At 37.2% G+C, this 27,662-nt stretch overlaps 1 protein-coding gene across 5 annotated transcripts in view; it reads right to left on the bottom strand.

Moving 5' to 3' along the window:
- Window positions 1-1,006: 1,006 nt before the first annotated feature.
- The window catches only part of sema6a.L (semaphorin 6A L homeolog), a 134,088-nt gene continuing 107,432 nt past the window's right edge, over window positions 1,007-27,662 (bottom strand). For 4 of the 5 annotated variants that reach the window (XM_041568308.1, XM_041568307.1, XM_018264264.2 and 1 more), the window contains one exon: window positions 19,580-25,026. In XM_041568308.1, the coding sequence (XP_041424242.1) occupies window positions 23,840-25,026 (1,187 nt within the window). In that variant the 3' untranslated portion in view covers window positions 19,580-23,839. Of the gene's footprint in view, window positions 3,389-19,579; window positions 25,027-27,662 lie in introns of those variants that run through there. The other variant, XM_041568310.1, reaches the window with a different exon arrangement.

Below are 27,662 nucleotides of genomic sequence, written 5' to 3'. Positions count from 1 at the left end.
GAAGAGGACCGAAGAGCTGTGGCTCGCTATAACTTATTTTCCGCCAGGACCAATAATCCTTGGTTCACCAGGATTGCGCTCTGATGCATGAGGATGCTCTAGCACTATGGTTGAAATTGGCAAAACTGCTCATCCAAATCTGGGCCTGTATAGCTAGCTTTTGACTTATTACTATAAGTATGGGACCTGTTATTCAGAATGCTGGTGGTTTCCAGATAATGATCTTTCTGTAATTTGGATTTTCATGTCTTAAGTCTACTAGAAAATCATGTTTACATTGAAGAGGTTATTTACTACACTCAATTTTTTTCTGGCCGAAGTTTTTTGTGAAAAAAACCTCGCATTTTTCAAGATTTATTATACCCCAATGCTGCAAAAAGCCCAAATCCAAAAATCTGCCATCTGAAACCTGTTAAGGTCATGTATCAGTCAATGGGAGATGTCCTTATAACAATTTGAAGATATAGTGTTTTGCGCTGGGTTTAGCCTGATCATTTGAAAAAATTTGGGGTTTTTGGGCAAAACCCCGAAAAATTTTTAGCAATTTGGGAGAAAAGTCTTAAAAAAATCATATGATTCAGGTTTTTGCTCAATTTTATAGAGTTTTTACCCGATCCAATTACTTCAAATTATTTTATTAATAAGACAAAATCGAGGATGGGAGTTTGGTCAAGCTCTTTTTATCAAAATAATGAGACAGAATCAGATTTTAGTAAATATAGGATTAATTATATCTTATTTTGGATCAAATATGAAGTACTGTTTTATTATTACAGAGAAAAGGGAACTCAATTTTCTAACATTTAGATTATTTGGATAAAATGGAGTCTATGGGAGATGGCCTTTCTGGATAACAGGTTTCCAGATAACAGATCCCATACCTATACTTCATACTTTGTTGTGTCTCTGTTAAAAAAGGAGGTGGGGAAATCTATTACCATGTTTTAATCTTGACCACAGGAAGATTTTCATGAATCCTTTTGTAAACAAATAATTACAATGAGCATAAAAAAAAAAGTTTTTTTTATTGCATTTTGAGTTATACAATGACTGTAACTGCTTTGATTTCATATCTTTACTAAGATACCATATAACACTGTATTTTTGTATCTAACTAACAATAAATAGAAGCAAATTGAAAAGTGTGCAACGGGATAGTTTGAGTATAGTACAGATACTATGAAAAGATTTATAGTCATTTTGAGGTAATATGCTTTATTTTCCCTAAGACTATATTCTAATTCTCTAGCATTCAGTCTTTCATGCTACTGCAAAAACTATTAGGTTCTATTGATTAGGGTATTCTGTCATCTAAGGCACACGACAAGGGTACATTTGAATAGCTTCACATTATGAGCACATGGAGATTGTATCAGAATGCTGAGAATTTCTTTAACACTGTTTCTGATATTCAGATCCCAATATTCCTGTGAAGAAGCAGCAGCAATGTGTTTGTAGAGTAGCAATATCTTAAAACAGAGCCCCGTATTCATCTTCTTACACGAGATGCTATATTTTCCAGTAAAAATATATAGAAAATGTTTATCCTTGTACCCTGCTTCCTGGAGGCTTTTAAATTTAATTAAAAGAATAATAATGAAAAAAAAATCAGGAAACTGCATTCTATGGGCAATTATTGAATCCTACTACCTTACTGTGGGATTAACATGGTGCTAATGTGCCCTATATACAAGCACCGTTCTGCAAATTTAAGAAAACGTGAAAACTATCTAGTGGATTACATTGTAGTTTCTGTTATGTCATGTGATGGGGTGGGTCAAAGCCAATGCTAATTATAAGTGAGCATTTAAAGATTTCTGAGGAGTACATAAGATACCCCTTTAAGAACACTGTATGTCTATCACAGTGTTGTTTTCTTCGGCCATATTTATTTCTACCTATAATTAATTATAATTACTTTTCCTTCTAAGTTTCTGTCCAACAGAGTTTTGCAATATACGTCAATTTACCTTTTGAAATGATGCTTTACACTTGAATGAAATAAATGGACTTACACCCTGCGCACTTACAAAGATCGGATGCGCAACACAATAGAGGGTTCCACCTCCAAAAGTCAAAAATGCTGTAAGAAAATCTGTGCGCTTCCTACAATAAATGTTCCACCAAAAGATTTTTTGAGTCACTGTCAATTCCACCGAATTGTAAGTCTCTTACGTATTACTGGATCCAAAAGTGTCCTATGCTTTTACTGTTTTTCGAGTAGTGATTTCTGACTCCACCGGACAACACCTCAAGCAGGGTCTTCCTTCTTGGCATCGCACAACTGTTCTTGCATCTTGTCTTGAGGGGAGCAGAGAGGTGCTGATGGTGGAGTCAGAAATCGATACCAGAAAAACAGTAATAGCATAGGACACATTTGGATCCAGTAATATGTAAGAAACATACAATTTGATGGAAATGAGACTCAAAAAATCTTTTGGTAGAATATTTTATTGTAGGAAGCGCACAGATTTTCTTACAGCATTTTTTCATTTGAATGAAATGTTTTGCTACAAACAAGCTATTACGGGCTGTGTATCTGCTTAATAACAAGCCAGGCAGAGCAATCTCCATTGGAGTCATATTTATAAAGCAACCTATTGAGATACGTTTGAAGATAATATCTAGGAATGCACTAAACCATATTGCGAAATTAGGCTTATTTGTATTCTCCAATGTTTGCCATTGCAGATTTCAAGCTGATGTGTCGTAACAGAGACCAAATGTGCAGACAAGCCTCGTAATGATTGTTTCAAGAGCATCACACTTTAATTTTTCGCAGTCGATGATGTATCGCATATACGTTCATTTCTGCAGTTGGAAGATGTTTCCTTAGATGAACTTAACACCTGTATCCCGTGCTGAATCACTCTAATAAACTGTTGTGTGGATATCTGATGATGTTGGGACATTATTAGAAGGTTGGAAGCAATTTTCTCCAAGATTGTGTTCTGCTGAACAATCAACTGGGAAGTCGTTTTTTGTGATGCTGTGATTTGTTTGATGGACTTACTCAGGTCCTTCACATGTGTATTAAGAATATTTAGGTTTCTTGAAATTGTTCTTCTAAACTGTTTCTGCTCTGCATAGAGAAATTCACTATGCTCTTTACTTTGTGCAGGTATTTGATCATTGAAGAGTTGAGACATCATATATGGTACATTGGTTGGCTCAGAAAAAGGCGGGTCAAACATTTTTGCTTTGTGGTCTTTTCCTGTTTTTGGAACAATTTCCTCCATTTCTAGGACGACATAGTCCTCCCGTTTGTTCGTCTCAGCATTACTTGAATGTGGAGTCATGTGCAAAGCTGCAACTTTCTTCTCCGGTGGTTCAATGATTTCAGGTTCCTCATGCTGGACAACAGCTGCATTTTCCTTTGTGGAGGGTCCTAAATAAAGCAAGTGACAAAGTTTTCAAATTAGATAACTAAATTGTATGCTTAATGTATACGTAGAAATGCAATATCTTAACCTCGGAAAGCAACATTGCAATCAACATGGTTTTTTTAAAAGGTGGGTGATTTGTTGGATTGTTTATCTATCTGTCCCCTTACAAAAGACTCTGAATAGCAATAAAGCCTTCCCACCGGCCTCTATTGCAGTCGAATGGCTAAATATTGATGTACAGCATTGTACTCATTGAGGATGTGTCGCTATTAGAAACATTACAATGCCGTTAAGGACTGGGTAGACTAATTAAACAACTGAAATAAAAAAAAAATCTAATTATGTGATAACAGTATCCGTAACTGGGCAAAGAACTGGTATATCTTACGTTACCACCTGCTACCTCTGAATATTATCAAGGGGAAAGACAGTGGGTGGGTAGACAGGCTATGAGAATATATTTCCTTTCCAGACTAAGCTTGGATCTGCGAGGGAAATATTCACCAGTGTTTATCTACTGGAAAGAACATGTATTTCCAACAACATTTAATTCAGATTTTTTTTTGTCAAAATGCTTGGTCATTTTCCATGTTAGCAGATTCCATTATGCTCAAGGGCAATAGCACTAGATACAGCTGGTAATCGACATTTTATATGTAATGGTTTTATTAGATAACAAACTGCCAACCAAACTTTTTTTCACAGCTGTTGAACTTCTAACTGCTACATGAATGGGGGATTCAGAACTCCCAGCTAATTAAATTAACCATTCTGTTAAATAAAGCAAAACTTTGTCGTGAAATACTAAACAGATGGGGAACTGATTTGTATTGGAGCCCCGGAGCTGAGCTACATTGCTTTCAGGCCAGAGTACTGAAGTGGATGATTTGACATAACACTGATTTTATCTTTTGCTATTTCTGTGCTATTAGCCTTCTGGATGAACTGACAATCCACTTGGACTAATGATATAAACAAGCAAAAGACTGATTGATATAAAAAAGGGCACAACACCAGTATTAATCATGTATAATTAGAATTAAACGCAGATGTTCTCCCACATACTTATTTTCACCTCACTGTGACTGCAATTATAGTCCTTTTCCTAGTTTTAACCCTGCATACATGGCCAGGCAAGAAGGAAATGTGACTTGTACTTTACTCAAACACATACTTGCTGCTAAACCTTTCATTTTAATAGATGCATCAATTACCCTTTCAACCCACACTCCTTCATATTGAGAAATACATCTTCTGAAGTAATGCAGTTGCTGAGTGCATGTGCACCTAGATGATCTGTTAAAGGTATGCTTAGTTTATTTATTTTTTACAGATTCTATTTTACTAAACCCTCTGGATAAAATATCTGCATATCGCTCGATATTTTTCTAATGCAGAAAGAATCAGAAAGACATATATACCTTGCTACTTTTAACATGTATAATACAGCAAATCTTTTTGATAGTAAGTAAAGCTCAGAGTCAATACACATGGAGAGACCATCAAAGTATTTTCTATTGCCGACCATAGTTCTTAAGCCCAGTGACATAAGATAATCCTTAAAAAGAAAATGTTTACAGCAGGCATACTTTTTTTTAGTAATATCTCTGTACAGGATAGGGGGTGTTTTATAGCATCAAGTGGTGGAGGCCTTATCAGACTGGCAGGAGATAAGAAGATTAGACTACTAGCGGGGGATCTTTTTTCCCATAAAAAGGATCACCGCCACCCCTGTAGACTAGAGGAACACAACTGTCATTTAAAGCAGTGGCTTTTCACAGTGAGGACAGTGAGATTGTGGAATACCCTGCTGGATGAAGTTGTGATGGCTGATTTTATTAATGAGTGATTGGATAATTTCTTGGTCAAGCATAATGTCATAGGGCAGGGACACATGGGAAGATTCTGGTAGATTTAGTCTGGCGACTAATTGCCTCTTCTTTGGGGTGAAAATCTCCCCGAACTGCCTTCCCCCTTCCTTCCGCCTGTTAAAATGAAAAAATCGCCTGCGGCAATGCACTTGCGCCGCTTCAATTTCCAAAGTCGCCCGAAGTTTCCTCATGAGGCAACTTCGAGCAACTTCGGAAATCGAATCACCGTGAGTGCCATTGCGCTGCCGTTTTCTCATTATATCAGACGGAAGGCAGGGGGAAGGCAGTTCAGGGAGATTATCGGCCCTAGGAAGAGGCGAGTAGTCGCCAGGTGACTAAATCTCCCCGAATCTGCCCGTATGCCCCTGCCCATAGACTATTTTTGTGATACTAAAATCTACAATTAGTACAGATATTAGTATATATATATATAGTTTGTGAGTGTATAGAGGGCTAGGTATGAGTGTGTGTATGTATGGTTGCTGGATTTCATTTAGAGGGGTTGAACTTGATGGACTTTGGTCTTTTTTCAACCCAACTTAACTATGTAACTATGTCCCCATCCCAAGTTCATAACCCTGGAGGTATATTTGACTCATCTACTACACTTTTAATATTCATGCCTTCTTCAAATAGTTCAATTTTCAGATTTAAAACTGCTGCCTCTTTTGAAAATAGTTTTAATCTAATTTGTGCTTATTATGTACTGAATACTTTAACTTACTTTCTAATTGGTATACCACTTAAGCTAGCCATACACGCCCCAGGGTGAGCAGCTAGGCTGATTTACACCATACTGCCCCTGCCATCTTGGTAATTCTGAACACGTGGAATAATGGAGTGTCAATACACGTGTACGGATACTTGCATGATCTCTGTCTGTTTTGCCTGAGAGTAGATCGGTTGAGTACCAAAATGTTGGTCTCTGTCATTTTCAAAAGCTCCCTTAAAACCTAACTCTTCAGGAAAGATTAATTTGCCCTAGAATTATTCTTGGAGTAGTTATCTGCTAGCTTCAGACTTGAGACCGCTACAGTACTATTAGAGTAGCATCTGTACTCCACAGATTCAGTGAGTAAATGTCAATTAGAAATACTCAACTCCCTCACTTAGATCTACAATTTCAAGAATGAGACTCAGCGCAACAGTCTTGTATCAATGAAGATCAGTTTCCTAGATTGTTTTTAAAAACACCCCTAATTAAAATATTTGGTGTCTATTAAAGGGGAACTATCGCAAAAATGAAAATGTAATATAAGCTTCCTCATACTGAAGTAAGAAACTTTCTAAAGCAATTAAAATTTCTGCAGTGTTTCTGAAATAAATATTTGGTGTCTATTAAAGGGGAACTATCGCAAAAATGAAAATCTCATATAAGCTTCCTCAAACTGAAGTAAGAAACTTTCTAAATCAATTAAAATTTCTGCAGTGTTTCTGAAATAAATATTTGGTGTCTATTAAAGGGGAACTATCGCAAAAATGAAAATCTCATATAAGCTTCCTCAAACTGAAGTAAGAAACTTTCTAAATCAATTAAAATTTCTGCATTGTTTCGGAAATAATCAAGTATATATTCACTATTCATCTCTCAGTATCTGTTTCTCGTCATTCTGTCTTCATGCAGCAGTTGGGTGTCAGATGAATGATCCAAAATATCTTATAGGGGGCTCCCTTTTTTAGCAGATGTATTAGAGCTTACTCAAATAAATGATTCCAGTACAAACAAAATCTAACAAAATAACTGCCTTTTGCACAAATTCTGAATGTAGAGAGACAGGATTTATGGTGATTTTAATAGAGTGAGCTTTAATACATCTTCTAGGCAAAAGGAGCCCCCCTATAAGATTTATTGGGCATTCATCCCAACTCCTGAATGAAGACAGAATGAAGAGAAACAGATGCTGAGAGAGGAATAGTGAAGATAACCTTGATTATTTCAGAAACAGTACAGAATCTTTTAATTGATTATATTTAGAGTTTTGTGTCAGTATGCTGAAGCTGATATTACATTTTCATTTTTGCAATAAGATTCCATCAACACCACACATTCAAGCCTCAATGGACAATGTTTAAAGTGTAATTCTACATCTTTATTAGAAGAAAATGAGCAAAAAATGACCACTGTATTACTATGAATATGCTTTTTATTTCTATATAGGTTAAAAATAAAAATAATCATTGCCACATATTTTCATTATTCCATGTATCTGCATTACCCATTAGATATAGATAACTCTTAATGAAAAATGTTCTGGCTAGAGAGAAATTTATTTAACACCAGGATTCTGGTTTACAATAACAGCAATGGAGCAGAGAGCCATTATTTTCATACTATGCTTTCATGGAGTCCCATAATTTTCTTGCAGAAGTCTCAATGACTATCACAGGCTGAATTGTGGAATTGCTTTCAATATTTATTTCACTGAACAAGTAAAACTAAATAAAACATAAATCATGAAGCTGGGATTATTATCTGCCTCTGGATTTTACCTTGGCCTTCACAGTACACACTAGAGTTCCGAGACATTTATTCTGGCTTGCCTAGCAATATTTTGAAAAAAAAAAAAACCCCAAAGATTAATTTAGATTTTTTAATATTCAGGACTAGAATTTTGCATTAAGTAAAAAACAGCACAAATAAAGGCAGCGATCTTATTTCTTTCACATGCTTGCTTTTCTTGCAAACAATGTAAACTCAAATGCACTCTATGAAAATATACTTTTTTTAATGAAAAGGGGCTTTTAAAGAAATCACCATGGACTTTATTAACCATGTGTACTTATTAGTATTGTGAGATGCAGTTTTTTTTTTGTTTTGCAGGTGCATGCAGTTTATCTGTGGCAGGTACCAGCATGTGTATATGTAACACAGGTAGGAGGTGGATAATATTGAATAATAATATGCTAAGAAAGGATTCTCAGCCCTTACTTATTGCTGACAAAAGAATACAGAGACGCCAGTTAATTATGCTGCAGTGACCTAACTAGCTAGGGAGCAATCTAAGCGTCTGCACTAGGAATAAGGGACTTTTCACTGCTCTAGAGGTTTAGAAGGCAAAGCCCTCACACCTGGGATATGTATCAAGTTTCATATAACAGGAATATTAGTTCACATAACCCTATGTTCTAATTGGAAAGACTAACCTAAGCCCAAGACAGGAGGTAGGTGCGGCACCTGTAATTTCTAACTGTGATGCATCTTGCTTCTACTCTTACTAAATTACTACCCAAGACAGCTCTGGATGTTTCAAGCCGACTGCCGGATAGAGGCAACAGAGGTATAACGGGTAGCTCTACAAATTTGTCTATCTACATATACCACACAAATAAGAATACAACCATCAGGGAGAAACTTGGTTGAGGGTATATTGATGATCACATTCTGTAGAGTCACAAGGGTTAGTTGAAAGTTTGTGTTCATAGACTGCAAGGTCCACATGTCCCTGTTAACATAGGTAGTGTGCCTTGCATACACTAGTGCTGAAAATCTTTATATGTTATTGACTAAACAGAAGGTGAATATTGTTTAACGGTGGGATTTGTTTAGATATCAGCTCCCAGGAAGAGCTGAACGTCAGAAGCAGGCCCAAACTGGCAATCTGTGGGTTCTGGCAAATGCCAGGGGGCTGCTATAAGGTCCCATAAAAAGTTAGTATTTAGTGGGCTGGTGGGGGGCTGTTTTGGCCTCTATGTGGGCTGATTGGGCCTCTGTGCAGGGCCTATTTTAATTCTCAGTCTGGACCTGGTCAGAAGGGTAAGAACTGGTCAAGTGTGGCCCCACCACAGAAGGGCTGTACCAAGAGTGAGACCTCATGATAAAACCTTAGTAAAGGTAATTTAATTGGATGAAGCTGGGAACTGAGCACCTGGAGATACTGTCTTGTTAAATGCTGAACACATTTGTAAGAATGAGCTGAAAACACCTGAGAGCAGTCTATTAAACTTTGCAGATGAAATTAATGAAGGCAGTGGAGGCTCAAAAAACCCTTCAGGATCTAAGATAAATACTATGGCATCAATCAATAGAATAAACATGATAGTTTGCTTCTCTAGTACAAATGACCCTACTGTTAATGCAGCTCAAATTCTGGAGCATTTAACTGCATATACTATACTGTCCAATGTTGGCACACTACAATTTTTAAAATTTAAGAGCAAATTACAGCATATTTAACTGAACAGTACTGCATCTGTTCCTATTTTGTTGTATTTCAAATCCTGGTGCATTTACACCTTTGTTCTGCCATCACAGTCTAAGACTGATGCACTTTACTTTAAAGCAGTTTATGTCAGTGTATTCATAATACAGCATATAAATTATACCATTTTAACCAATAATAGCAATGTTGTAGCTGTATTTCTGAAGTTTTTTTTCCGTTGTACTGCGGCAAATGTATTTTGGCTGAAAGCCAGGAGACAAATTAATGAGCAAGACATGATTGGGAGACTGCCTGGTGACGGGACACACTGTACTTGTTCATAAAAGGTACTGGCAGGTTTGAAAGTAACAAGATAGTAGAGAATTTTGGGGTGCAAGATTTTGCATACAGTGAATGAAATGGGTGGTAAATTTCAGAATATATGTTATGTGTTTAAGCTCATATTTTAAATATTTATTTATTGGCTTTATATTAGTCTGGGTGTTTGCTACTGTATTCCAGACCCAGCATTCACCTTCAAGAAGGTGTGCTATGTACATGAAAGTATTTAGAAGGTGAAAACAGGTGTGAACAAATGCTTTCAAATGTACTTTGCAAAATAAATCAAATATTTCCCCCACCTTTAAGGAGCATCAGCAGGCAGGCTGTTGAAGTAGAGAAAATAAGGCTTTGGAGAAAAGGTTAGGCTGTAGACATGTCAGGTTGTTAGGGTAGTAACGATCAGGCTCTGGAGAGAAGTTGGATATAAGGCTGCTTTGAAAAGGAGGAGAATGGTCAGTTGTAGAGGAAATAGGTTGTTAGAACCATCACAGACTTTGAAGAGATGACGGATGTTGGGCCAGGTAGTTGGAGAAAAGACAAGTAACAAGTAAAGCCTCTTTGGAGAGAATGATAATTAAATTACAGGAGCAATCACAGTCAGACTCTAGCTATCCACTAGCCACTACTGCCAACATTCTCAAGAAGGGCAGTTTAAACTTTTTCTTAAATAACTGTTCATCTGAAATAACAGCAATAAAGCAAACCTATTTGATATTAAATAAATGTTTTCAGTGTGATTAGAACAGTCTGATGATTTTGTCCAAAAATCTGTAATCTATAAATTCAGTTATAATACGCTAATGAGCTCCTTTATTGAAAAAGTAGTAGTAAGACAAAACAGAGGCGCCAAAAGGATAAAAAATAGCTAAAAGCACTTAAAAACCCAATGGGTAATTCAGAGGAGGTAGTAATGAACTTACCTCCTCCAAGCAGACACCAACGAAAGTGGTAATTTTCAATAATAGTTTATTCACAAAACAGTTTTCTGAATAAACTATTACTGAAAATTACCACTTTCGTTGGTGTCTGCTTGGAGGAGGTAAGTTCATTACTACCTCCTCTGAATTACCCATTGGGTTTTTAAGTGCTTTTAGCTATTTTTTATCCTTTTGGCGCCTCTGTTTTGTCTTACTACTATATCGAGTCCACCCCGAATGGAGGGGTATCATTCCCTTTTTCTTCTTCTACAGAGAGCGACGTTTTATTCCTGAGTGGGGTCAGGATAATCTCCCCACCTGCCTATACAGTGGTTGCCTATCGGTAACCCTGGTTTGTGAGTATTAACTTGTTTACTCTACCATTACTCCCTGTAAAAACATATTACACTATTGGGGCTCTTGGTGTTCTTGGTGTTCCTTTTTGTCTATTTTATACAAGCTCCTTTATTGAAAAGAATTGGAACTTTGTGTAATTAAAGTTTAAATTCGGCTAGAGGATTTCTTAGTTAATATTAGAATGTTTTTTTTTCCCAACAGAAATCATCAGAGATTAAGATGGAAAGTGGGCAGACAGATAGGGAGAAGACTATTGGTGGGCTTGTTTCTTTCTAGTACTGCTAAGCTACAAAGATCAGAATCATCAATTTACTATGGAATGGACTTGGAGTTGTAACTCTGGCTTATCTATAAAGAAGCAGGTTAAGCTGGCCATAGAAGCAAAGATTTGATAGTTTTGTACGATTTTGGGCCATGGGTGGAGTGTCCCGACATTTTTGGTCTCATGGCGTTGGGTCGTTCAGATGATCAGACAGGTTAGAAAATTTCTGTTGGCTACCGATAATATCTCTGCATGTATTGCCGATCTGATGATATCAGTGGGAGATAACTTTTGAATGATTGCGGTTAGGTGTAGAACATCATCTGTCACTTTACTACTATTTGATCTGAATGTTAGTGTCAGCTCGGGAGATTGCAACGAACAATCCTTTGTCCGATATGAAGGTAAATCTGAACGTCTATGGCCAGCTTTAGAATAAGACACAGCTGTTACATTACTCATGCTCATTGAATACAAGGAAAGGCTTCATGCATAGAGTCAATCCAAAAGACATTAGAGAGGAATAACGTGCCCAGTGTAGATTCATGCACAAGTCCTTATAATATTAAAAAAAGGAAGGAAGTGAAGCAGAAGGCATTTACATACCTTACAGGTCACATGTGGCTTTCTTTGTAAGCAGGTTTGTCCTTTATACCTTGTATATGCCACATAAGAGCTTCAAGGGGTATTAAAAGCATCTGTGTGATCATGCTCAAGAATTTAAAGAGAAAGGATGAAGAGATCTTTTTTTGAAGAAAAAAGAGCAGAATAAGATAATACATTTTATAAGCAAAATTGTCATCTACATAGTAAAACTGAAAGATGTAGAAGAGATCTTTTATAAAAAATCAGTGACCCCTGTAGCAAGCAAAGACTTTTAGTATGAAGAGAAACTAAACCTCTACTTTACTATTAAAACACAGTGGTTCTACATCATATAGAAAAGCAGACACTAGACTAATAAGTAATAGAAATGAATATTCTCCTTGGAATACTGCAATATAGGTCTTAATTTATTGGGGATTATTTCCGTACTGTATCTGCTTTTACATAAATGAATATTTCCCAAGCATTTGCCGTGTTTGGGTTATTTCCCATATAGTATAGTAGAACAAATATACAAAAATGCAGTATTTTCTCTTCTCTCCTGCTTTTTGGGTCTATGTAAGGGACGTTAATTATAAATTCAACCATATTTACCGATATCCTTTTTAACACCTCCCCCAAAGAGCCTTAAGTAAGCCCCAGTAAGAAAGCATACTGCAAGTGGATCTTTTTTTGTTTAAGTGCATATATAGTCTTTATTTTACAATATAAGTACCTGTTTGGATTTTAAAGTAAGCTTCATTTACTATGAATGTGCCATGAACCAGACATAACAGAAGTACATCGGCTTTACATACAGTAATTGGCTTTTATAGGCGTTCCTGTCATATTTGTTTACCTTCTTTTTTCCATGTTCCATAATCCTGATTTCCTGGTTTTTACAGACAACAGCGGAGTCAAAATTTGTTATATTCCATTCTTTCATATGAGCACATAATGTATTACAGAAAAAAGCTGAAAGCCTCCGAGCATGTTTATGGCAGCTAAATTATACATAATTCATTTAGACTGACTATAGCTATATGTGTGAGCTAATTTTTACTATATCTCATTTTTATGATAATTAATAGGAGCTTTAAGCCATTGAAATAAGCAATTATTAATATTAATATTCCTCATAATAAGATATGTTTGTAGAATTAATATTTGTTAAAAGGATTCATATTAAAATGGATACATTTTTTATAAAGCATGACCTCAATGTAGTAGTTCAGGACCCTTTAAAAAAAAAAGACTGCCTGTTGTGACTATACGTAAACAGAAATATTCCTAATTTATATGAAATGCTTTGCTCTCATTTACTTTAGGTCTCTTTAAATCAGCTCTTATTATTCGGTGTTATCAATCCTGTATAAGCACCTCTTTACGGATATCTTTAGATTTCTTTCTCATGTGCTGTTGAACCAGAACAGTACAGTTCTGATTGGTAATCATTGTTAAAGGACCAGTAACACCAAGAAATGAAGGGGTTTTGTCAGCATTTAAATGTAGGGATGTAGCGAACGTCGGAAAAAAAGTTCGCGAACATATTCGCGAACTTGCGCAAAAATGCGAGCGGTTCGCGAACGGTTCGCGAACCCCATAGACTTCAATGGGAAGGCGAACTTTAACATCTAGAAAAGACATTTCTGGCCAGAAAAATGATTTTAAAGTTGTTTAAAGGGTGCAACGACCTGGACAGTGGCATGCCAGAGGGGGATCAAGGGCAAAAATGTATCTGAAAAATCTGCCTGTGTGTGCTTGGAAGAGATAGTGTAGGGGGAGAGCTGTTAGTGATTTCAGGGACAGATGATAGTAAGTTTGCTGGCTAGTAATCTGCTTGATACTGCTCTGTATTGGAGGGACAGAAGTCTGCAGGGATTTGAGGGACATTTTAGCTTAGGTAGCTTTGCTGGCTAGTAATCTACTGTTCTCTTTAAACAACTGCCATACGTTGACCTTGTAGGCATTGTTTGCCCAGTTTTTTTGGACGCAGCCACTGAAGCACAGTTGCCAGAAAAAATATGCCATATAAATGCTGAAAATAGTCATTTTTCGCCATACGTTGACCTTGTAGACATTGTTTGCCCAGTTTTTTTGGACGCAGCCACTGAAGCACAGTTGCCAGAAAAAATATGCCATATAAATGCTGAAAATAGTAATTTTTCGCCATACGTTGACCTTGTAGACATTGTTTGCCCAGTTTTTTTGGTTGCAGCCACTGAAGCACAGTTGCCAGAAAAAATATGTCACGTAAATGCTGAAAATAGTCATTTTTTGCCATATACGTTGAGTCAACGTATGGCAAAAAATGACTATTTTCAGCATTTATATGGCATATTTTTTCTGGCCTCTGTGCTTCAGTGGCTGTGGCCAAAAAAACTGGGCAAACAATGCCTACAAGGTCAACGTATACACTACTACAGCGGTGGATACGGATTACGTAAAATATGTGAATGCTGCTTGAAAAAAGTGACTCCGGTGTTTTTTCTGGAGACGGTAATATTATGGATATTTAGACAGAATGGGAACAAGGTCACACAGCTCGATGGCGGGTTGAAGAAAACAGTGTGCAAATAATGCCTACAAGGCCAACGTATACACTACTACAGCGGTGGATACGGATTACGTAAAATATATGAATGCTGCTTGAAAAAAGTGACTCCGGTGTTTTTTCTGGAGACGGTAATATTATGGATATTTAGACAGAATGGGAACAAGGTCACACAGCTCGATGGCGGGTTGAAGAAAACAGTGTGCAAATAATGCCTACAGGGCAAATAATGCCTAAAAGGTCAACTTATACACTACTACAGCGGTAGTAAAATAAAAAAAAGTAAAATAAAAAAAAATGAATATTAAAAAAAAAAAATTAAAGTTGGTGCTGCTGAACTACTAGGAGCAGCAGATTAGCACACCAGTCCCACTCCCCAACACTGCTAGACTAATAGCACTGGGCTCTTATAGTAGTAGTAGTAGTAGTAGTAGTAAAACAACAAAAAAATAAATAAAAGCAGTCCTTACAAGGACTACTGTTATTGCAGCAGTCAGCAGATGAGATCAGAAGCAGGACAGCTGCCCACTGCAGCTACATACAGAGCACTGCAGTAGAAGGTAGATTACTAGCCAGCAAAGCTACCTAAGCTAAAATGTCCCTCAAACCCCTGCAGACTTCTGTCCCTCCAATAACAGAGCAGTATCAAAACGATTACTAGCCAGCAAACTTTCAACTGTCCCTGAAATCACTAACAGGCAGCAGCTCTCTCCCTACACTATCTCTTCAGCACACACAGGCAGAGTGAAAAAACGCTGCAGGGCTTCGGTTTTTATAGGGAAGGGGAGTGGTCCAGGGGAGAGCTTCCTGATTGGCTGCCATGTACCTGCTGGTCTGGGGTGAGAGGGCAAAAAAAAGCGCCAACAATGGCGAACCCAAAATGGCGAACGTCGCGCGACGTTCGCGAACTTCCGGCGAGCGCGAACACCCGATGTTCGCGCGAACAAGTTCGCCGGCGAACAGTTCGCGACATCTCTATTTAAATGTCATTTTTATAGCTCGACAGAACTATTGAGTCAAAATCTCTCATATTAAATGGCACATTTCTTGCGATGTGATTTTGAAAAGTGTATTTATCAAAGGCTGATCTTTCACTTTCACCCATTGACAAATACGCTTTTAAAAATCCCATAGAAAAGAATGGAGAGTGGCGGAATTTAAATCTAGAGGACTGCGGCAACTTCTAACTTGACTCTTTGATAAATATACCCCTATGAGTTTTATGTGATAAACCTTTTTCCTCACTGAATTGAATCAAGACAATTGTATGAAAAACAAGAATGTGCTGTGAAAAGCCGTTTTTTGGGCTGACATATTGAAAATTTCTGCAAAACCATCCTGCCTATCTGTTCCACTTCGTGTTGCCTCCTTTACCTGTATTATCCTACTGTATTGTAGGATAGGAATCAGTCAGCAGCTAGGCTGACCTGATAGGGAACTGAAGCCTGTTCTTTACTTCTGTGAATGCAGGACACTGATTGGCTGTCCTCCTACTACTGTGCTTTCGGTAGGGACCGTTAAGAGACGATTTGAAATGAGTAGAACTGTGGCCGTATATACTATAACATATACTCTGTATGTACAATATATATATATATATGTATTACATGGTGATGGCCTCTTAATAAGTTGGATGCAGTGTGTCATTTAAGAGAAAATCAGTATTGAGAACAACGTGTATGGAGAAGGCTTATTCTTAGTGTCCGTCTCTCGCCCTTCTGATGGATGTGAGAAAATTATGATACTAAGTTGATAGTTTTGAGAGCAACATCTGGTACACTTGTTAAAAACAATGCCCTTTGCCATTTGCAACTATTCCTTTGTGTGATATTCAGTGTCTGGCTGACTTCCTCGGTCATGTTCCACAGTGATGAGAAATGTTCTATATAATCAGACAGTTTATGACTGTACAGCAATAACACCTCTAGAAAATTGGCAACCATCTATTTTTCTATTTAAGTAACACATTTTGGCAGTCAAATTAACTGCATATTTAAATATACCATGTTGCATCACACTTAAGTGGTGAAGAGAAACATCCCAATTTGCCAGACCCAAAGCAAACAATTGTGTCACCATATCGCCTTTTAAAACCTCACAGTTTTTCTGCTTTTATATACAGCTTCTTGTTAAGCAAGATATCCATCCAATCCATTCAGTTTTCAATCCCTTCCTATGATAACAGGTGTATGGCACAGGCACAGCAATCACCCGATTCCCTTAACACAATACTCTTGTTATAAAGCTTAATTGAAACTATAAAGCATTCCAGGACTGCTGCTTTGCAACAGAAAGGAGAGCAACACGGCCATGAGTACCAGGAAATACACTGCCCTATTCCTACACAAAAGTAACTTGGTTGCAAAAGTGTGTAACTGTGACACATTTGCAAAATATTTGCTGCTTTGATTAATAACACCTATTTTTAAAGCTCCATATTCCATAGTACTGCACAATAGTATGTTGTATACCTCAAACTTGCAGTTTACATAAAAATACTGACCAATAGAGCAGGTCTCTGCATTTCAACATGTTATTGTTGGCAGAATGTGAAATCAATGAGGACTTTATTCTTTCAAGACAATACTGTTTTTATACAAGAGAGAACTAGCACTTTGTTTATAGCTTTATCAGACACTGCTTAGTGTTGCACAGTCTTTTATCCACAATAACCACCAAATCCTTCTTATTAAGGAGGCCCCCAGCACATGAGAATCTAGCATTAATTTTAGATCCAAATGCATAACCTTGTATTTATCAACCTTAAAACTAATTTTCCAATTTGCTGCTCAGTTCTCCAATATATTCTAATTGACCTGTAAAGTGGAAACATTCTACATGGAAAATCATGCATGGACTTATTGTTTTAAAGAATTTAAAAAGTCCATGCATGTAGTCTACATGTAGTCATAAATCTAAAACATATTGACATGCAAGTGGTGCTCTATTTGGTGCTCATAGAGAAAATGTACAGTATATCTCCAATAAACCATAATCCAAATGGCACTAACATGAACAGCAACGTGCAGAGCTCTCAAGAGCACTTGGAGAAGGGACATTGCCCCTGAAATGTTTACGGAGATCTGAATATAAAGCATCAAAACTAATGCACGTTACTGTTCATGTGTGTGCCATTTGGACGAGTATCCCTAGTATCCTTGGGAAAACCAGAGACAGTATTTACAATAAATGAGCATATTAAAAAACCAAAAGGCCAAGGACAAAAACCTATGATACTCAACTAACAGCACGTGTCCAACTAGAACGTTTTCCATTGTTCTATTATCACTACTGTTTGCAACCAATCCTTACTTCACTATATTTTTAGTATTTCTTACTTCAAATAGATCACATCCACGGCACATGAACAATTTGAATTGCAGTATGCATGGTAAGAAAATGAGAGACAAGGAAGGTTAGTGGATACAGAAATAACTTAACCAAGGGCTTATATAAACTAAAAACGGGAGACACAGAGCTGATATGTGATGTCAATAAGAACTGAGGAGTGCCAATCTTTTTTTTTTGTATGATATCTCTTGGGCACCCAGGCATGTGTTACCAGAGTGCGCCTCCATTCCATATGTATAGCTATGTATATATATAAATATATATGATTATGCCATCCCAGTACCTTGTTAAATAAGCACACAGGGTTGAGCTACTATTTGCTCCCCCTTTATTTCAAACCTCCATTGCAGCCACAAGCCACATTATGATGTTCCTCCTCTTAAATCACAATTATATAAACGTTTTTGATAACTGAAGAATAGAGAAGGAATATAATGTGAAGATTAAAGGGAAGGAGGCAATGCTAAAGAAATGGAGTCGGTATGGGCTACATTGCTACTCATATCTGGAGTAGAGTTTACAGTTATACACGTAGTGGAACTCAAGCCTTTAACTAGTGCTCAATTGTTGCAAAGAAAGCTGCCATTTTCTGTATTCTAGAAGTATTTCAGTGTATCCAAATAATAAGGTTCCTTAAATATACTTCAGTAGTTGTGGCAGTGTCTAATGTACAGGTATTTATTAGAACTATATTGTATATATTAGAGTTCGTTTTTGGCATTACCAAAAGACCTTTATATACAGTACACAGATGTCACTAGTCTATATAAAGGAATTTCTGGCTTATTTTAGTTGAGGCAGGCAATGTTGCAATTCCCACCCCATAACTAACTGCAAATGATATACAGAAAGAATACTATGGGCATTTAAGACACAGTGCCCTTATCAAATAAACCATTTCCCTCCTGAGGTCAGATCCTCAGTTTCTGGATATTTCACTCCATTGGGAACTGAGTATTTGCAATGCGGCACCACCCTTGCCACTGTAAGCAAAAAGGCTAAAGGAACAGTAGCATTAAAAATGCTCATGTCAATTAATTTTCTATTAGCACTGGTATTCAGCCATAATTTACGTGATCTCTAACATACCTCCCAACATTTTGGAAGTAAAAAGAAGGACAACATTTTTTTTTTCGCACGTAGAACAGCGACAATTTTTGACCATGCCCTTTCTGTGGCCACACCCACATAATTACCATGTTCATTTTACAAAATTTGGCAGGTAATGAAAGTTTGAAAATATTTCTCCTTATCTAAACAGTTTTTTGTGTTACAAAGTATCTTATTTGCACCTGTTAGCTGTTCTGTGCTCTCTGCTAAAAGCCAATTAAGTTAGAAACTTTGTTTATTTTTCGGGCTGTTCAGTGCAGAGAAAATAGGGACTTTCCAGTACAAATGAGGGACTGCAGGTTGAGCTGTCAAAAGAGGGACTGTCCCTCCGAAAAAGGGACAGTTGGGAGGTATGCTCTAAATATTATTGCTAATACATAATCAAGACCAATTGCCAAATTATTTACAAGTATAATGCCTTTAGATATGATGATTTCCAAAATGCAGACTTCAAATGCATTTCGGTGCATTTTTATTTTAATAAGTGTTGCTGGTCCTATATGAGCAAGTTAAACTATTAAGTAATGTAAGTATGGCAGCATATAATGTGCTTATAGAGGGGGAAAAGACTTATTGCAAGTGCATGAGATCTTTTCAAAGAGAGCCACATAGTGACACACGGTTTATTTTATGTTATTTTATGACACACAGTGCATTTTAAATGCATGAAGATCATCAGACCCAAAATAAAAAAAGAAGGTCATGAACAGTGATACAAATATGTGATTTAATTTTTTTTTTAATTACAAAATGTTTTGTGAACAAGTGTACAATGTTTCTCCTACACGTTGCATAACAAAACTATTTCCATTTTCCCAACTATTATAACTAACTTTTGTAGCTCTTATACCGTTCATTTTGGATTTTCAGGAAAAAATAATTTAGCAGTTAACACACAAAAGCCAAAAACAAAATTTTGAACAGTCTGTTTTATTACCTTATGTAATAAAGAATTTTATCCCGTTTTCAAATTTTTTTTTTGTACAACATACATTAATTTGTGAATCAGATGTTAAGGGACGTGAAGGTGAAGAAAAAAGTTTATGACATCACAATATTTTACAACAGTACACAATTAGAAGTCAGATTCTGTTTCCAACTATCCGTCAGTGTATAGCAAGGGTGGAAAGGAAAGGCACATGTAGGTTTATGGATACAAGTCTGGAATCAAAAATGACCAAAGGAACTGTTAAATATTAAAAGTACTGAAGATAATAAGAACGCTGCTTAATGTATTTTGTTATAACACACTTATGTCATTCTTGGTTCAAGAGAGAAGTACATCAAAGCAATGCTGTAATGGCAGTAACGAATGTAAACAGGCTGTTGCAATTGTTATTACTTTTAATTGAATTTTATGAACCAACCTAGTATAGTGCTGGAAAATTTCCATTCACAAGACAAACAAATCACCAGTGCCTGAGCTTTCGGATCTAAGAATGGGGAGGATGGTGAGGGGACACAGGTAATGCTGGCAGGGTGAAACCCTTTAAATTTATTTAGCATGCCATGCAACGTTTCAGGGACAACCCCTTTATCAAGCATTTTTAAACCCCTTTTTAAAGGGGTTGTCCCCGAAACGTTGCATGCCGCACTAAATAAATTTAAAGCAAGGGTTGGGTTGCCGATACCCTATTTGCTGAGCACCTGGGATCCAGTTTCCAGGAGGGCCAAGGCGTGCGTCTGCATTTGGATAAATCCATGAGGATGGTGAGGGGGCAACAGTTGATGGAAAGGCACCGAGAGACTGCTATTTCAAGTGCATACTGCCAGTCATTAATACGATTATACAGTATGTAGGCTCATATCCTAGATTGTGTTATACAAGGATCCCCGTAAGTTCTAAACAAGCAGATAATCATATCAGAAAACTTCAGAAGTGTAGTTATAGGATCCATGCCTTAGCCCATGGAGAATTAGGCATGTTTTGGTGTCTTTCTATGGCCAATAAAAAAAACAGACATAGCCATGCTTATTTTTGGACCAAAATGAATAATGTGGCTGTGTGCAGCAGATGCCATTGAAACAGGACCTTCTCGCATTGTTCCCTATTCTGCCATTCAATAGCAATCGAACCATAAGAATTATGAATAAATAACATTTCTGTAACAGTAAGGTTTGATTTTTTTTCTTATGCCACTTTGTGTTGCAATTATGGACCTAAAGAGGTAAGGCACTGCAAGAGTTTGAGAACGTATTTGTTAGGGATTATTTTGGCAGCTGAAGGCCCAACCTGTGACCTTCCTACTGTTGAAGGACAATCCCTTCTCTCAAAAAGAGTGCTATTGTTCCAGGGACATCCCTGTACAGGCACTGTGGGTTAAAAATGCTTTAATCTTTCGGTTAGACCACAGTTGACCCTTTGAGGTTGGAATGTAATTTTTGGAAAACATCATTTTCATATAAATAAGAACTTTTGGTTTATGCCATACAGTCCAGAATGCAGTGATGCCCCACCAGATTTTATCTTCTATGACCACTACTTATCTTCCTTTTTCACAAAATTTCTGCTTTGGAAAAATGGCAAGTATCACATATGGTCTTCACTCTGTCTTAATCATTCCCCAATACCCTAAAGTACTTAGCACCTTAGAAATATTCTATGGCGGGAACTTTATCTCATATGGAACTTTTGTTTAGTGTCACACACATTTACTTTTCAACTATTTAAAAAAACAAACTCTTGCAGGGTCTTACAGCAATAGTTCAACATTGAAAGGCATCATATACAGCAGTGTTCATACAGTAAATAAAGTCTACAGTGGCCACTTACTGTTAGGAGGCAAGCCCTGGTGAGCATATCTTATTGTGTTTTATGTGTTGAAAACTAGAAGGATAACTCTCACCAAAGAACACAAAATGTTTTTAAAGAAGGATGACAAAAAATAAGTAGAAACACAATGATCTGCAACCACCCTTGTTATACACTTCCATACTGATTTTCTTAAAATCACATAGTGGATTTTCTTTTATTTATTTGATTCAAATGATTAGAAAAAAAAATAATTTAAATTTTTTTTTTCTTGTAAAAGAAATGGTATGTTCATTTTTTTAAAAAAAGATTCAGTATAAAGAAATTAAGGGGATATTAAAAATAAAAGTAAAATCATTGAATGACAAATGGGATTTTTTTTTTGTAATACCAACCAACCAAAATTCAATCATAGCAGGAGCCAGCCTGCTGTAAACAATTCATCCCAGACTGTACATACATATGGAGTGTAAGGTATTGTAATTGGAAGGGTATTTATTACGGAAGCTGGCCAATCGCATTCCGTAAAGAAATCATTGACAGACTTGATAAGGGCTTTTCCATTGGAAATCAGCCAATCTAAATCCATTTTACATCCAGTGATAACACCCAACAATAAGACAGTACATTAGTTGATGCTAATCACCATACTGTAATGATATGGTTTAGTAAAAAGGAGAGCGTAGGAGGGGAAATGCCACTCACAATAGTGCACATACTGCTAGCATGATACAAGAGTGGTTTAGAGACAGAATTGGCACATCCAGAAGGATTACATAAAGTACAGCTTGTAGTGCTGCCAGATGTTTGGAGAGGAACCATGGAGCTATATATGCTTGCTACATTCTTAATCCTAATATCTGGCAAGAACTACATTCAGTGGTAGGGTAAAAGGATAGAAAGGCAAATAAATAGCTGTCTGAAGGGTGGATTTATAAGAACTACAGTTCACACGTACACACAACTGAGGGTGTAAGGCACAAATTTACATGTGGAAGAAATGTTCTTCACAGAAGGAATTCTATGAAGGTTCTGTGAGATAAGACCATAATTAATATGGATGATTTAAAAGCTGGCATATTACGGAGTTCACATCATTGCTGGATTGATTACCAAACTACATGCAAACAGGAGATGGAACGGCACAACATCAGCTGGTGCCTTCTTCACAAAAAAGAATCACTACTGACAAAGCCATGTTTACAACTATGGTCTGTGCAGAGAAGTCCTAGATTAACTATAGGGATGTTCTAACACTTGCTGCCTACAAAAAAAAAAAAATCAAAGGACCAGCCAATGAATTCTTCAAATTAATGAAAATAAATATTCCCCTTTGAATCCTTTCAGACCTGGATGAATCTGCAACATATTCTAGAACAGCAAGTCACATACTCATTCCCAGAACTGAATTTAAGATAAAACATAGTGGTAGCCAAGGAAAGGAATGAAATTGAAGAGAAAGGTAAATTAAAACATAAAAAAAAAAGTTTGCAATGCCAGCCCAAATTATTTCCTCGGCCAATTTATTGGGAAAAATTGTAACAAAAAGAGCTCAACTACTCCAGTTAGCAGTATCATGTTAAATAGGAATCAAGTTCATTGTCTTTTTGTCTGCAGAGCTGCTCAGAGAATGATTTGCAGGACAGTCATTTCCTTAGGAAAGACAAAATGAACAATAAATAATTGAAGTTACTATTGTTAATGGTCACATGTTATTTACTGACAAGAGAAGAGTAGCAGAGATATCATGTAGCTGTGCCCAGTTCGGCATTCATCGGTTAACCAAGTGGCTGTAACACTGATGGGCATTTCACAGTATCTGCACATAGTAAACTTCTGCCATTATTAATTTTGAGTTAACAGGTCTCTGAAGTCAATTCTCCTCCTTGTTATCTTCACCATCCTATACCAGTCCTTGAATTTCAGGAGGTGAATCGGCATTCGACATTCATCGTTGTGCTTTTGGCTCATTGGTCGTGATGTTTGTGTTTATCAACAGTAACAACTGTCCAGATCGTGTGAGAGTCCTGCAGTTGTAAATGTAAACCGTACATCACATTGCTTCATAAGAAAATAGTTCACTTTCAATTCCAAAGAGTCCTTAGCTTAACAATATAGCCTTCTTGAAAATCTGAGATCATTGAGTAAAATTGTAGTACACTGGCTCAAAATGGCAAAGTCTGCTTAGCTGGTGTTGTACCTTCCTACCACAATTATGTACATGCATCATTGGACGTAATGGATGATGACAGTGGTGAAAATGTGGGTTTAGGTGGTACATCTGGTTTTATAGATGGTGTGCGTTTCACACCAGATCTTGGGAGAGAGTTATAGGCATTGATACTAGGCTGCCTTGTTAAAGTCACTGCTTGCCCTTGAGCAGCACTGAAATGTATAGAGTCTACTCTTTGTGGAGCAGGAGGTGGGTTGTCCCCTCTACCAAAACTCTGATGTCTGGAGAGATGAGAAGAATTGGAAGAATTTGTGTTATTTCTTTTGAGTGATGTCTGGTGAGTTCTTGAGAGAGAGTTTGTTGGATAGTTTCTCTTGTAATCCACACTATAAGCAGATGCGTGTATGTCTATACGTTTGCCCATTCCATTTTGAGACACTGAAGAACTTGGAGGACCTAAAGAGGCTTCTCTTTGTGGTACCTTTGGTGGAATACTGTCTAGATTTTCCACCAAATTTACACCGTGGTTTGGACTTTTACTGGCAAGGTGTTCCTTAATTGTTTTGTATTCTAGAGTGGAACTCTGGTTTTCAATTGATATTTGAGCCACCTCTGTTAGTTTTGGCTGGTCCACATACTCATGTTGATAACCTTGCTGGGTTATAGGCAGGACAACAACACTGGGGATATGACTTGGTGATGCATGAAGTGGCAAATCAGTTGGGATTACTGGGGATGACATAGCAGACATGTCTTTTGTACATGCATTGATAATATTTTGGTTTCTTTCCCAATCTCTGCTGCCCCTACTGGGTTTTCTCTTTTGTTGCAAAGTTGGTGTGGACTCAGGAGTTGGTAAAGCTGCAAGATCAAGATGATGTTGCTCAGCTTTAATTAACATTTTAGCAGTTGTACTAGGTGTAGCAAGTTTCCCATTATGCATCAAAGGCGCAAGGATAGCCTCTGGCTTTGACTCTTTGGACTGATTGTCACTGAAGAGTCCACTTAGTTTGGTCACACTTGCCATAGAACCTCTGCGTGAACGACTCAGATCTTTGTCCTTCCTTTGGACAACATCAACATCCCTTCGACGATGGTCACAGATACAGTATACAATAATTCCAGAGAAGACTGCACCCATGACAAAAGCAAGAATAACAGCAATGGCCAAAAGGGTAACAGGAACAAGTTGATCGTGACCTTTGAGATAACTTTCACGAATCACCCCTGCAACAAATATGACAAACAGTTAAAGAAATATGCACAGCATGGCCTGTCAAAATTCTCCATTTAATTTTGTTCTGCAAAGTGCCTGACGCAAACCGTCTAGTTGGTATTATAAAGGGAAACTAACATTTACATCCTTGTGTCTGAGAAGCATATTTAATATACTAGTTTTTCAAATATTCTTTAGTATAGGAATCCTTAAGTGTTAAATGTTAAAGGGGTGATATACACATCTATTTAACAAAAGCCTTGTGTAAAAAATGTAATCTGTCTATTAAAAAAATGTGGTTGTTGCTTAAAAGAACAAAATGTACATTTGATATATCTGGTCCACAATTGATGCCTCCTCTATGGTTCTACAGAAAGATTGTTGGTGAAGAAGGCAGTTGCCTCCCAGCCCAGGTAAACCACCTGCACAATAAACTCATCCTTAATTCTAAGGCTGAGATGTAGATCATGTTAAAGAGTAAAGTATAATTGAGTAGAGCTTTGTTTAGAGCTTATAACTGTGATTATCTTATGGGGGATGGTGGGGAAGTGATAGTAAAGATAAAATGAAAAAAAAAGTTAGGGGATACACCGAATCCAATATTTTGGATTTGGCCAAACCCCGAATCTTTTGTGAATACCAAACCGAATCCGAACCCTAATTTGCATTTGTAAAGGAGGGCGGGAAGCAGCACGCGGCTCAAAAATGTTCTACTTCCTTGCTTTGTGACAAAAAGTCACATGATTAAAGATCAGATTAAGGATTCAGATTCGGTTCAGCCAGGAGTGAGGATTTGGCCAAATCCGAATCCTGCTGAAGAAGGCCAAATCCCGGCTGAATACCTAGCCAAATCCTGGATTCGGTGCATACCTTAAATAAATTGAAGGATCAATGAAACAGGCAGAACACATTTCAGAATTTCCATAAATCTGTTGGCAGGAATAGAGTACTATAAAAGCTGAGTCTACACTCCGTGTTATTTTGTTGTCACAGAGATGTAATTTCTTTTCACAAATCACATCCAACATTTAAGTGCTTGTGCGCATAGTTGGCTTTGCACTGTGTTGGCCATTGATTTAGTTCGTTTTTGCATGTAGTACTTAAATTCTAACAAGGAAAAAATTACAATTATATGGATAATGCAAGGAATGTTATTATTTTATTGAAACGATAGAAAGCTGGGCCAATTAGTAGAAATTAGTAGAAAATGGGCAGGGAGTTTAATGGGCTATCCCTGGACATACCCTTAGATCAGAGGTCCCCAACCTTTTTTTTTTACCAGTGAGCCATATTCAAATGTAAAAAAAATTTGGAGAGCAACATAAGCAGGTAAAAAGTTCCTGGGAATGCCAAATAAGAACTGAGGTTGGCTATTGGTAGCTCCTATATGGACTGGCAGCCCACAGGAGGCTCTGTTTGGCAGTACACATGGTTTTTATAAAAGTAAAACTTGCATTTAAGCCAGTAATTCAAATAGAAGCACTTGATTTAAGGCCACTGGGACCAATATCCAAGGGGTTGGTGAGCAACATGTTGCTCAAGAGCCACTGGTTTGGGATCACTGCCTAAAGGTGGCCATACACGGGCCGATAAAAGCTGCCGACAGACCGAGTCGGCAGCTTATTGGCCCGTGTATGGGGCCCTCTGACAGGCTTCCCCGATCGATATCTGGCCGAAAGTCGGCCAGATGTTGATCGGACAGGACTAAAAATCCCGTCAGATCGCGGCCGCATCTGTTCGTTGATGCGGTCCCACAATCTGACCGCCTGTAACCCATCGTTAGGATCCAATCGTTAGGCCCTAGGGCCCACGATCGGATCAGCCCGATATTGCCCACTCAAAGGTGGGCATATCGGGGAGAGATCCACTCTTTTGGCGACATCGCCAAACGAGCGGATCTCTCTGTGTAAGGCCACCTTTAGATTTTGGAACTGGACAACTGTACAAATAATTAGTGATGGGCAAATACATTTGCTAGGTGCAATTATACTTAAATGATGTGTGTACTGTAAAGGCCCAGCTACAGGGTCCCCCTGGAAATTATTTTAAATGTTGCATTTAGCTACAAGATAATATTGCTTTGATTTGCATGTAGATCTTTATAAGGCAGAGTTTGCAGATCTTCATATAAAGCAAAAAAATATTATTTACTAAATATTATTGTGTAATTTATCATCAATTTTGCAGGTTGGTTTTTGTTTCAAGTTTTGCCATTGTGTATTTATTTGTGTCTGCAAATCTCAACAGAGTATTATTTTGAAGACTTTAATTAATGCAGGATTTGGTAGAACTGTAATATTTTGTGCAGGATTTGGTGTAATTCTAATATTTTGTGCAGGATTTGGATTTGTTCTCCCAAACAAATTCAGCAGAATCCTAACATTTTTTGCAGGATTTGGATCTGTCCAAATCATTGGAATTTTGTTCCATAAAAAAAAAAAAAATCCAGGTTCAATATCATAAAACTGCTGTCCAACAGCATTAACATTGAATTTGGAACGTTTCACTCAGCTGAAATTTATTTTGTGTTTCCCAGATTTGATTTTGCAAATTAGCAAATATAAAGTGAATTGACTGAATTTTTTGCATTAAAAATGAATGCACTGACTTGACTCAAATGTATGTTTGTTTGAGGGTGCATATGTGA

The sequence above is a fragment of the Xenopus laevis genome, chromosome 1L (assembly GCF_017654675.1).
Source record: "Xenopus laevis strain J_2021 chromosome 1L, Xenopus_laevis_v10.1, whole genome shotgun sequence".
In the NCBI taxonomy this organism is placed as follows: domain Eukaryota; kingdom Metazoa; phylum Chordata; class Amphibia; order Anura; family Pipidae; genus Xenopus; species Xenopus laevis.
Note: the sequence above shows the minus strand (reverse complement) of the source record. Positions and strands in the feature narration are given on the sequence as shown.